A 13180-nucleotide genomic window follows, 5' to 3' on the forward strand; every position below is an offset into this window, starting at 1 on the left:
TGGAGAGCAAGGGATGGAGGGGGGGAGCCAAGGCACGGAGGCATCAAATGTAAAATAAATAATAATAATAAATCTAAAATAAAAGCAATAAGAGAACCGAGCCGTGCTGGCATGGCTTGCAGCCCCAGCGCTGCCTCCGGCTCAGGTGTGGGATTCCACAACACCCCTGGATTTAATCCGGAGGTAGCAATTCCCCTGCGAGCACCGACATCGCTGAGGAAGGTGAGCAGAGCCGCACGCAGCCCTGCAAGGAACCCCCGGGAGGTGTCGGGCAGCCAGCGCTGACCTGCCGGCGAACTTGCTCGGGCTCCCGATATCTCCATCTGGGGCCAACCCGTATGCAAGACAAAATAAAAGTAAGAATCAAAATACTAATAATTAATTTAGAAAAATAAAAAAACAAAAATAAACAAACAAACAACAACAAAAAAAAATCTGCTTTCTATCCCGGAAGGATAAGCAAGGTGTGGAAGAACCAAAGAAGAGAATAAAACCCCAACTTTACCTAAAGGGTCTCAAGGTGACGAGACATCTCCTGACCATTATCTTGCCATCCGCGTTGACTGTGATCATCGTTCAAAGTTGCGGGGCCAGCGGGGATGGGGGCGGCCCCCGCAACCCCCCACCCCCCCACCCGGCGCCGCGGCAGCGAGCGGGGCTCAGCGGGGCCGCATGGCGCGGTGCGGGGCGCGGAACATCCGCCACCACCGTCCCCCCACCCACCCCCTCCCCCCCCAGGCTCCCGCCCTACCCGCTGCCCATCCCGGGGCCGCTCCGTTCCGCGCAGCCCCGCGGGCAGCTCCGCGCTCCGCCCCGGCGCCGCTCCGCCCAGAGGCGCGCAAGGTGCGCGGGCACGGCGTGCCATCTAGCGGCTGTTCGGACGGGTTTCGGGGGGAAAAGGTGGGGGGAAGGATATTTATTTATGTATTTATTTATACGTTTATTTGTTTTTCAACGTCTCAGCCCGAATTTAGGTGGCACTGTGGTTTCTGGCAGGGAGTGGAGGGGTGGTCGTGGAGTGCGGATGCTCCGGAAGGAGCGCGGTTTTGGGGAAGGATCCGCGTCCCTCCAGGTGGCAGATGGCAGCCCCGTGGTTGGGGAGCACAGCGGTGCAGGCAGCAGCATCACCCCGCAGCCAGGGTGGAGCTGGGTGCTGGCTGATTTCGGGGTCACAGGGAGCCAGGTGAGCCCCATTGCTGAGGAAGAGAGCTATCTGGGGTCGTGCTCTGATAGCATCATCCTGGGGCTGTGCTGCACCATCGAGATGTTTTCATTCTGGGGATTCACAGTGATATCCCACAGTGCAGCTCCCAGCCTCCCCGTGCAGCCCAAGCAGCCGGGCCGAGGCAGGGCAGCTTCCTGCACAGACAAAGAACGGCCGTGGGAGCTGAGGTGGGAGAAACGACTGCTGAGCTCAGCAAAGGTCCTCCCAGCTCATGCAGCGGGGAGGGGACAAAGGTGACAAGCACAAAAAGCACTTCGGGATTAAGGGATGCACACAGAGCCTGTGGGTGCCCCTCTCCAGCACCCAGCAGCACGGACCCAGGGCACTGATTCCTGCATCGGGGGTGACGATTTCATCCTACCTGATGACCTACATCGGGGCTGATTTAAGTCAGCAGGGCTCCAGATAGCGAATGCTGCAACAGCACCAGGCACAGCGAGCTCACAGACAGAAGACAGCTGGAAATTCTCCATGAAACAGCACTTTTCTGCTGAGGAGAAGTGAGGAGAAAGAAGGGGAAAAAAAAAAGAAAAAAAAAAAAAAAACAGCCACCCAAGGCTGCTTGGCAGAGTGTTGTAAATACAAAAGGATTTTTTGTGCTCATCTACACTTTTTTTGTGGACAGGGAAAGAGCCACAGTTGTGCTGAGCAGGGTGATGCTGGGCTGAGGAGGTGGGCAGAGGGATGTGATGCATATTTGCAGAAAGAGAGGATCGGGACAGCAGACAGCTCTGCCAAGGGAAAGTCAGCGCTGGGCAGCTCTGCAACACCCAAACAATGACACCCCAAAGCCATTTCCGTGGGCATCCCATGGGAATAGATATTGCAGCTCTGGTTGGGTGCACAAATATTCGTAATTGAGTTGGGTGCATCTTGTCTTCTCTTAAACTGGCGAAGCATCTGGTTTTCCTAACCTGGCCTTAGGGAAAGGAGGGAAGGAGAGGAGCAATAAGGACACCAGGGGGTCCTGCTGCCCCATCTCCTTTTCCACCCCCACCATCCTCCAGCAGGAGGCTTTTGCTTCTAATCCGAGCTGTGAAAACACCTGACAAACCCCCATTATCCCAATCAGCACGAGAGTGCTGCTCCAGCAGGGCCCTCGGCTCAGAGCCCAGCTCAGCATGTCGGCACTGGAAACCTTCCTAATGCCCATAAAAGCACAGCATGAAGCAGTCAATGGAGCGGCCAAATCAGTGCCTCCTGCGTGCCAGGAGTGGCTGCGAGGAAAGCAGCATCCCACTCCAAAGGTGCAGAGCAGGGGACTGCAGGTGAAGCAGAATGAAATGCAGAAGTCTGGTCCTACAATCCTTGAGTAGCAAGCTTTTATTCTGGCTCCAGCCAGCACATTAAGTGGCAGCTGCCCATTACCCTGCATAGGAGCACGGAGACGTTGGTGATGTTGTATCAACCTCATTAACAACGTGCAAAACCCCATCAGTGCACTGATTAGCAGGGAACCCCGACCTGCAGTGCAGTGGGAGGGCACAGAGCCTGCTGCTCTGCTTGTGCAGACGTGCCTCACCCTGCAGGGGTGCAAGGCCGTGCTGGGAGAGTTGCTCAGGCAGGAGGAAAGGCATTGCCCACACACACAGCCCAGCAGGGCGCAAGGGGGAAACCGCATTTACAACAGTGTCCAGGGAACACAAAGCCCATTCAGCTCAAGGGAGCATGCAAATCTTGCAGTTGATATCCTACGTGGCTTCAGAGGAACAAACCTCGCTCCTCCAAGAGCCCTTGGATGTGACACGGTCACAGCCCAGCCAGAGCCACCCCTGCTGGTGCAGGATGTGTCCCCATGGTGGGAACGTGGCACCCTCGTCCCTGAGGAGCAGCACAGCAGCAGCCCGTCCCTTCCCTCTGCTGCTGTCTGAAACAAAAGCTTAATTAACTACAGCCCGCTGTCTGCTTGGAGTGATAAATCTAAAACTCGAGAAGGGTAATAATGCAGTGAATCATCTATGGAAGCTGAGAAGAAATGGCCCCCAAAAATCAATATGCTGAAGTTCTATGTACACATACACGTGTATGTTTGTTATTATTTTGAATCACATGAATTGGGCAGCAGCAGGGAAAAGAGAAGACCAATTCAGCAGCCATGGACTTTCTGCTCCAGCCCTGCACCCCTCCAGGTTGCCCAGAGAGGCGGTGGTGCCCCATCCCTGCAGGCAGCCAAGGTCAGGGGATGGGCTGTGAGCACTGATGGAGCTGTGGGTGTCCCTGCTCAGTGCAGGGGTGGCACCAGATAGCCTTTAGGGTCCCTTCCAACTCCAACCATCTTATGATTCAGCACCACCAAGCCCCAGGGCTCGGCCCCTGCCCACGTTTCTTCTCCCCAGGCCGTTGGGTCTTCATGAAAAGAGAATGATTGCATTGGAAGAAGATCACAGCGAGCCACCAAGCAGTAATACATGGTGACAAGCCACTTGTCTCAAGTTCTCCCCATGCACAATTTTGCCCTTGAGATAGGGAATATAATTTGATTGCAGGAGCTGCAGTGCCCAAACGCTCTGGCTGATAAGATCAGTTACCACCGTAACTCCTCCATCCCCCTCAAGCTGTGGCTGGGGATAAGGGCCTCCTCATTGATCTCTAACAACTCCACTCAGTCACTGGCTCAGCTCAATTACTGCACTATGCCTCTGTCTTGAGGGAAGTCTGAGGATGGGGAAAACACAGCTCCTGGGAAGACTGAGGTCCCACTGCATGCCCAGGTCCCAAAGCTGCTGAAAGAACGAGAGTCAGGGAGGGATTATGCCAACGGAGCATCCATCCCAGCACCCAAGTGGGGACACGCAGCCTGGTCAGCACAAAGCACGGCATCCCACAGCTCCCATCAGCTCGAGGTAACCTCAGCACAGCTCTGCATTGGGAATTTGGAATGCTCCCACCCTCGCCAGCCCATCAGCACAGCCCTTCCCTTCCATTAGCTGCTAATGCACTCGGAGCTCAGGAAAACAGAGCAAAGGATCGCTCCTTAGATCCCCACAGGATTATGTGCTTTGAGAGTGGAAGAGAAGCTGAATTTCTCTTATTCCTCTTCGAGAATTTTTCTTATGGTGTTAATTACAAACAGCACAGACTTTGGCTTAACCAAGGGAAAAAATAAAAACAAAAGGTGAAAGGAAGGTCCCCACCAGCAGTCACTTCCTGACTGCTCTGCTGCAGAGGAAGATGCCCAGAGGAAACAAAAGCAGCAATTACAAATTAGAGAGGGAGGTGCACAGTGGAGCTTCGATGTGCACCCGCATCACTGCAGAGCACTGCTGGAGCCACATTCCCCCCTGAGACAGCCAGCAGGGACACCTCATGGCAATGGTAGCTCTGTGCAGACCCCAGCAGGAGGTGCATGAGGGGGGGAAGATGCTGAGCCCCATCCCCAGGGGCATCCTCCTTTGGGTGAGCTTGGTTGAGGCTTAACCTGCAGGTGGGAGCCACATATCTCCATTTCCCATCTCACAAACCATCCCACACCCTGATTTCTCTCTCCTAGTGAAGCCCCAGCAGGACCAGGCTCCAAGTAGGGCTCTCTGCTCTCCCATTTTAGAAGCAAGAGGCAGAAGAGACAGAACCCAATCCATGCTGGGGCCTCCGGGTGCCCTCCCTGCAGCACGGCCTGCACTCCTGCCGCATTTCCCCCTGCAAACCCCCACAGCCCTGAGCCCTCCTGCACCCCAGGGCTGTGCAGAGAAATGGCCATTCAGAGCAATGGGGAGCTCCATCCCCACCAAAGGGCATCCAGAATCACCCAGCAAATCATCCGCTGACCAACCCGGATCACGAAGCAGCAATGGGGAAGCCCCAGGTTACGGGCTGACATCATGCAGTGATAAAAACAAACCTATAAACCCTCAGACACCAAAACCTGCATGAAGAAAAATGTTCCCTTTTCACGTATAACGAGCGGAGATCATTCTAGATTTTTATTATGATGATTTTAGAAGGGAAATAAGCATATTTCAATCCAGTCAAGAGTGAAATTGAGTTTAACAACAAAGCGATTCCTATTAGTAGAGACCCAAGGGAAAAAAATAAAATTCAGATGAATAGAAAACTCAGAGAAAGAAATGCACCAGACAACGTGAAATTGGGAGCTCCAAGCGGCTTTGCTTTGCTGCTGACCCACCGAAGCTCACAACGATCCGCCCCATTGCTCTGCTCTCTGTGCTTGGCCATGCCGTGCAGAAGGGCTTTGTGCTGCTTTGCTCCTCATCTTGAGTCCTCCTCCTGTTGCACAGGATGTAGGGTTAAAAACTGGAAGTGTGAACGGCCATAAAGTATCAAATCTGGGAGCGATTACGCTGTCCTAAATCTTTATGGGCTTTAAAGATTAACTCCGACAGGCGGCTCCGCTTGTTTCTCTTCGGCAGGACTTTAATATGGAGATAAATTAATATTGATCACAGCGTATATGATTAAGTGGAATTTTTTGGACCATTTCCTTTCATTTTTCTTTCTTCCCGTTGCTCATTTCCTACAGGCAAGCCAATGGCATTGAGCTGCTGCAGGTGTCGGCACTGGGGTCAGCAGGTAAGGTGTCACGGAGCCTACAGGCAATGCCGTGTCCCGATGAAAAGTGGTCCCAACCCCTTTGAAGCCAACAGGGCAGCTCCTGAAGGCTGGGCTGGAAGGAGCTGAGGCAGCAGCTCCCGCAGCATCCATGAGGATTGATGAACACCCAACAGGAGCAGCAGCCGGCCCTCGATTCAGCCCCAACACCTGCAACGAGACTCTTGCAATTACTACTTTGTCTCCTCGATACTGGTAAATAATTCAGACAAACTCCTCTTTTTCACTTTTGTTTTCATTTTAATTAATCCACGTAGAATTTGGCCCTCCGAACATAATCACAGCAGCGCAGGAACAGCAGGTAGAGAATCTCATTACCCAGCTTACCAGCCAGATCCTGCAACCATTATTAATAGAGACTTCACTGCGTGGGGAATTAATAAAACCTGATGGTGAGGGGGAGGGGAAATGCTTCTCCTGAAGCACGTCACCCTCCTCCTTGTCCCAGGGAGAAGGCAATGCTGGGGATGCTGTGCTCCATGGGGCTCCATCATGTTCTCAACAGCACTTTCTGGGGTCTCCATCCCCTCCAAGCCCAGCAGTGCCATCTTGCCATGGCTGCCATCACCATGCACGGGCTGGGGAAAGCCTCAAGAGCCAAAGTAAGAAGAAATCAGGAGGGACATCCCTACATGTCAGTGGGATGCAGTGTCCCAACATGCATCCTCGTGGCACAACATCCATCCCTACCCTTCAGCACACCAAGGAACTGTCAGCACTGCTCCGGTGGCTTTGCAGAGGTAATGGCATCCCAAGGTCCCAACCCAAGAGTGACACAATAGGGATCAGTCCCATGCCCACAACTCAATGCTCAACTCTTGCTCCTGAACTGAGGTGCATAGAATCATTAATGGGCAGAAAAGACCTCAGGGTCATCTAATCCAACCATCAACCCATCAGGCCAAATAAGCAGGGACCTACACAAAAGCAACAGTTGGTGGCACCTGGAGGAAGAAGAATGGCGTCAGGACTTCTTCCCAGAAACCCCGTTGCTGCTGCGCTGGACCAGAGAGGACAATCCAATGAATATTCCCAGAGATGCCCAAGAAATGGGTAACTGGCCTGGGGAAAACGCCCCAGGTCCCATACTGGGCACTGCAGAGGAACCCTGGGAGAACCAGCATGCCCAGGTCTCAGTTTCTGCAGGACTATCAGGACTCCAATCAGGCTCCCAGGTGCTGTAGAAGGAAGACAGGTGACCCCCAGTCCTGTCCTAGAAAATGGTGCCACCAATCCCCTCTCCTAGCAATCCCCAGGTTCACTTCAGCTCAGGGCTTTTTTGCCTTCATCAGGCACGCTTAGGCAAACAGCAGTACATCAATAAGCAGCTCTAATTAGAGGTGCTAATAGCGCTGGGAGCTTGGGGAAGGAGCAGCAAGGCGGGAGGGAGAGCGATTTGCAGGCTGAGGAGGAGCAGGAGATGCAGCACGCCAAGGATTTGCCTGTTCTAAATGCAGGGAGCTGCTCACGCCCAGCACGGAGACAACCGAGATGCAGGAGCCCACGTGAAATTGCCGAGGAAATATCCCCCGTGCTGACTATCTTGAATTATTTATGCAAATGTTATTATGCATTCATACTTTATGGAAGCCTTGCGAAGCCGTGATCCTGCTTGTTCATAACTCCTTTCCAGAAGGATCTCGAGCTGTAAGAGTGGGGGCACAAAGAGTGCAGGTTGCACTTCAGGGACCCCACCTCCCTGCAGCATGGAGCAGCAGTGGGATGGCAACGTTCCTGGGGTACCTGATCCTACAAGACCAGGCTGCTCGGCCACATGCAGGGAGCCACGTATGGCATGGGTCCTGCAGCACCATCCCCTCTGCCCAGCAGGGTGATGCCAAGCAGAGCAAGTGGTCAAGATTCCTTCTGCACCATGCAACTTCCCAGCACCACATTCTGATTTTGGGGCAGCAGAGGCAGCACCCTCACCTGCTGCAGTTTCCATCACTGTATCCCTGGAAACTGGAGCTGGAAGGAGGTGGCATGGCTTCCTTTGCAAGAAGGGGGAAGAGGAGCAGTATGGCTCCCTGATCCAGGGATGGAGATGGCTCCTCCATCACCCCACGTGCAGTGCTCCTCCCAGGAGATCACTGAGGCTTTTGGGGGTAAAGATGAATGAAGGGAATACTTGGGGATGTGCTCAGGCTGTGCTGGAGGACGACACGTGCTGCTGGCCAGCAGAGCAGGCTACAGGCAAGGACACCGGGCCCTGCCACCCATGGGGTCACCCCACACCTCAGGAGGACCCACCAGCACTGCATCCCCGCTGCCACACTCAGGTCTCAGTTTTTATTTCTTTACCTTTGGAGGCATGCCAGGAAAGGCTCACCCAGGCCAGGCTGTCTGTGCCTCTGGTGATTGCATATGTTTTAATTACAGAGCCTTGCCAAGCATAGAGGCCGGAAACTCGAGCTCCAGTGAGGCGCAGCGGGGCAACGGAGACACACAGGCTGAGCCACGCTTTGTTGTGCTGCTCAGTGCCTCCTTTATCACTCACCAACCACAGGTACAGTGAGCCCACCAGCTCCGGGCAGGGAACGAGCAATAGCCCTCATGGGCTGGCATTCATCAGGCTTAGCCCTAAAGGATAGGGCAGCATCGTGCAGCTTGGGGATGCAAAGGCAAGCATCAGCCTGGGAACTCAGCACCAGGCTTCCTCTGGGAGCTTGCATCACCATCGGTTAGCACTGCACTGGTGATTTATTAGGAGAGCTGCTGTCTGCGACAGCTGCGAGCCGTAAGGCTGTAGGAGCAGCATCTGCTCCAGCAGGAAGGAGTTGCAAACAGCACAGGATGATTTATGGGGGGGAAAGCTGTTGTTTCAGCATAGGGCATGGTTTCTCTGGGCATGAGTTCCCCTGGCTGAGAGCTGCCACCAAGCATGAAGGGTGATGAGCGGTGTTTAGGAGCGGAGCACCTTTCTGCAGCCTGGATATGATACCCAATGCTGGGATTGCCACCTCTGCAAGAGGCCACCAAGCCCCAAGGGCTGGCAGGCGATCCCTGGGCTTCTGCAGGATGCAGAGCAACACCTGCATGCTACAGCAGGCTGTTCAGAAAGTGCCTGTGATTATGGGCTGCAAGGATGCTGCCCACACACTGGGAAACCTGAGCATCCTCCTGTCCCAGCCCCACAGCTGCACGTAGGGCTGCTCCACAGGAACAGGGCTCCTCCAGGCAGAAAAAAATGAGTCTTTTTCAATGTTTTTTGAGGACACAGTTCCTTCTTTAAAATTACTTCTTGTTTTTTGTCTGGAGCCCAATGTGTGGCACCCAAATGCAAGGAGGGGGGGATAAAACTGCAGGTCTATTAAAAAATGATGAAAGACACCTTGACAGTGTCCCTTTAATGTAATTAAAAGTCTATTTAAAGGCACGCCAAATGTTTACTAATTAAATGAGCGCCTCGTTCTGTAGACATCATTAAAAAAAATGTAATTGTGATACTTTTAACAAATCCAGGGCTTTAAAGAAATAATTACTTGACCAAGATGAGCTGCTAAATTATACCATTCTTTACCTGCTGTTACTTTTCTTCTCCTCATAGAATCGTTAAGGTTGGAAAAGAGCTCTAAGATCATCCAGACCAACCGTTCTCCTGCCACCAGCACTGCCTGTAGCCTTTGAACTCATCACAGTGCTTGGATACCTCTGGGATGGTGGCTCCAGCACCACCTCCCTGGGCAGCACGATATGGCCCTGCGTGGCTTTTTCAAGAGTGCCACTTATCCACGCTGACACCAACCCAAACCGAATGGTGGTGAAGGCACGGCGGTGGCTGAGCATCTGCAGGCTCCTCCTTGCCAGCTCACAGGGCCCTGTGCTAGCAGATGGAGAGTCTGATGGCATGTGTTGATAATGGATTAGGATGCTCATCTTTGATCTTGACTTTCTCCTCGTTAGCTGATTTCTGGAGGGCCGCTGCGGGGAGGTGATACAAGAGATTTATTAACAAGATGAACTGCAACACTGGGAAAAGCTGCTTCTGCAAAATGCATGTATAGATATAAATCCACCCCCTGCCTGAATGCACTCAGCACCTTTCCCCTACAGGAAGCTCGAGCAGATTTGCCCACTTCATCTCTTTGGACTGATGGAATTTCATTGGTGCAGCCATCCAACGGTGTCTGACATGCATTTATGTGCCAACAGGGGCAAATGTAAGCAAAAGCGAGGCATCCAGGGCAGAAGGAGCTGCAGGTAGGAGGGAGTCCCAAAGCACAGGACAGGCAGCACCTCCAAAAAGAGCCCAGTAAGGCCAGGGATTATTCTAGGAAGCTGTCTGAAAGGTCAGCATCTCTCCTCAGGAGCTGGGATGGAGGCACAGAGCTGAGCTCCATGGGCTGCATCTCCTCTGCCCCTCTACATGGCACGAGGTAATGCTGTAGGAGTGAGTGATGCTGCAGGATGACAGCCTGAGCCCATCTTTCAGGCCCACACCGTCAGGATCCTCCCAAGGAAACGCTTTTCTCAGCAGCTCAAAGCACCACATCTAAAACAATCAAGAGCCTGCTACATATTTAATCTCATGCTTCACTACAAGCCGAATAAATTGGCTTTCCTCTTAATCAACAGCACAGTATCACTGTGCCAGGCACTGCCTGCTCTCAGGGCTGTCACATGAGCTGCCCCCCGAGGTGCAGACCCACAACCTATTCTCCATTCACCAGCACGTGGGGCATTTGCAAAAACAAGGCCCCAAGTGAGGGAGGACAGCACTGGGGGCAGCTCCGTGTCTGCCTGCAGACCTGAGGATGATCAATGGCTCAGCATCCGAGCAGCAATTCATCTCAGCTGGCTGCGTGCTGCCTCAGAGCTGGGATGCAGCACAGCCACCTCTTAGCCTGGCCAATTTCCTGTGCTGATGTTTCACCCACGGCCCCGGCAGGAGAGACTCATTAATTACAGAGGCTGGAACTGTCTTCCTGCTAGATAAGGCGGGAGGCAAACGCCGGTCAGCAGCCATACAGGCCTGGCAGTGCAATATCCTGGCAGAAAACATGGCTACCAAGTGGCCATGCAGGGCAGTGGCACACACACACCCCACCTCACTGCTCAGAGCCTTGCAGCAGAGTCCTCAGCTCTACAGAAGTTGCTACAGAGAAGGAAAAAAAAAGCAATCGATAATAATGAAACACTGTCAGCTTCCAGTCCAAACTCTTTTTTTTTTCTTTTTTTTTTAAAAAACACATCTTAAGAATCTGCTGGCAGGTAACCCTGAGTTACAAGGCAGGCTGCTGGGCAAAGAGCTGAGCTGCATGGAATTGAAAGGCAGTTGCTGGCAGCTAGGAGCACAAAAAGGCACCTCCCAGGGTGCTCAGGGAAGCATTAGACATCCTAGAGAGAAATATGTTGGTTGGGTATGAGCTCTGAGGTGGCAGCACTGGAGATGTGCACACAAGACAAGCTGGGAGCAATGACTCCAGGAGCAGCTCCATAAGGGATGCCATTACCATGGGCACATTACTTTGTTGAAGTTTTCTAGCAAGGGGTTTATTGACAGCAGAAAATCAAGTATTTCACAGCAATGCTTTGTGGTAGAAAGCACTGAGCACTCTCTACATCTAAGTACTATTGACATTTTAAGTCTTTAATTCCACCAGAGACAAAACAACTTCGTTTGAGAGTTCATTGATGACCCAAGAACACCATCATTCTTACTGAACACAGCCTCTCATTAGAATATTGACCATCAAACTGCACCTCCAGCTGCTCAGAACATAGCAAGGTGCTCCAACGCAGCCTGACCTGCAGGGTAAGTAGGTCCTCACGAGCATCACGGTGCTCTCTTCAGTTGCTGGCCTCTAGAGCCCAGCAAACCCCTCCATCAATGACAGCACGACATGACTCTCCCTCACCTCATTCTGTTATCCACAAATGCTTTGAGCGCGATGCTCCCAGTGCTGCCAGGCTTCAGGTTCCTTTCCCTGGCACTCTGTTTGTTTACTGCAGAACGTAAGAAGTATTTTTATTGCCAAGCAAACTTTTAAATCCAATCACTTTCTGCACGAAATGAAGCTCGGTGTGCATAACGCCCCTCTCCTTCCCCTGCAGTCATTTTTTGTGCACGTATCAAATGCTGAGCACCCGCAGGGCACCCAGCCCTGTCCTCTGCCACCGACTGGGAGAGGGCAGCGCCTCGCCAACACATCTGAGAATTTGCAGAATTAGGCTCTTATGAAGTATATAATCATTATAATTACACATAAATGTCATTGAGCTCTGCCTGTGATTGCAGCTCGATTTCACTCCACATTGAGGTAAGGGCGGCATGTGAATGTGAGCACTGCAACGTTGGAAGTCTCACTCATGTTGTGTTTTCTCCAGAAAGTCCAACTGCAGCACAAGTACATGCTGGGCCACCAATGCATAGGGAGAAAGCACCTTACAGCATCTGATGCACGGGTGTTCCCACCCTGCAGCAAGCCGAGTGCAGAAATGCATCAGAACAGCGGTCATTTATATTCTGTACAAGTATTTTATAGGAATATGCAGAGTGGGAATGAAGTTAATTTATAAACGTAGCCTGCAGATTTTAGATCAGAGTTACAGAGAAATTAGCAGTAAGGGAAAATGCTGAGCCTTCACAGCTGTCCTCCACCTGCACCGTGCTCCATCCATCACGCTGCTCAAGCAGGGCAGAGGTGCCTTGGCAGCTTGTGATGCCATTCACCTCCTCCTCCCTTGTAGCACCTTGCTCCCAGGTGGGCACACACAGCTGCTGGGGAGGTGTGAAACAAGCAGCAAGTCACTGTGACTGCTCAGCACTCAGCTGAACACTGTCACTACCTCCAGGCTGGGGTCACATCATTGCACACCACCTCACCTCCAGACCGCAGGGCCAACCAGCATCCGCTTGTAAAAATGTATCTTTTTCATTCGAAGTAATAATAACCAGCAATTAGACACTTACTTTGATTGGAAAACATACAGTCGTGCCTATTCACGGGTTCAGTCGGAGGACTGTCTGCACTGCTACAGAAGAAACATTTTCTTTCCCTCCTACAATCACTCAGCACCGGAGCACTGAACCAAACGCCCTGTACCACTGTTACACCTCTGCAAGCATGAAACAAACAATGATGTATGGCTGGGAGGTTCTTTTAAACAAGCTGTTATCTGTGTAATTACCTTTTTTTTTTTTTTAAAGATTAGTAATGATAACAAACTGTGCAGGTAAGGCTTTACTGCAAGATGAGTGGTTCCAGCAATGACCAGTCACCACTGCATTTAGTGAAGTTGCTTAATTGAAGCTAATTTCACTAAGTGACCTTAACAAATAGCTATTTCCCTTCAAGATGACAGGGTGATTGATGCTTCATTTAAGGCACAAACCTCCTATTTTTCCCCCCCTTCATGACTCGACTTTGAAGCACAAACTCCTGAATG

The 13180-nt window shown here is 52.0% G+C and overlaps 1 protein-coding gene across 2 annotated transcripts in view; it reads right to left on the reverse strand.

Annotated features, from left to right (window-relative positions):
- The window catches only part of MGAT5B (alpha-1,6-mannosylglycoprotein 6-beta-N-acetylglucosaminyltransferase B), a 47830-nt gene extending 39565 nt beyond the window's left edge, over positions 1 to 8265 (reverse strand). The window contains exon 1 of one of the 2 annotated variants that reach the window (XM_085240140.1): positions 7721 to 8265. In XM_085240140.1, coding sequence (XP_085096266.1) covers positions 7721 to 7848 — 128 coding nt within the window. In that variant the 5' untranslated portion in view covers positions 7849 to 8265. Of the gene's footprint in view, positions 1 to 505; positions 708 to 7720 lie in introns of those variants that run through there. The other variant, XM_085240141.1, reaches the window with a different exon arrangement.
- Positions 8266 to 13180: the final 4915 nt, after the last annotated feature.

The sequence above is a fragment of the Meleagris gallopavo genome, chromosome 20, assembly GCF_905368555.1.
Source record: "Meleagris gallopavo chromosome 20, MGAL_WU_HG_1.1, whole genome shotgun sequence".
NCBI lineage: Eukaryota > Metazoa > Chordata > Aves > Galliformes > Phasianidae > Meleagris > Meleagris gallopavo.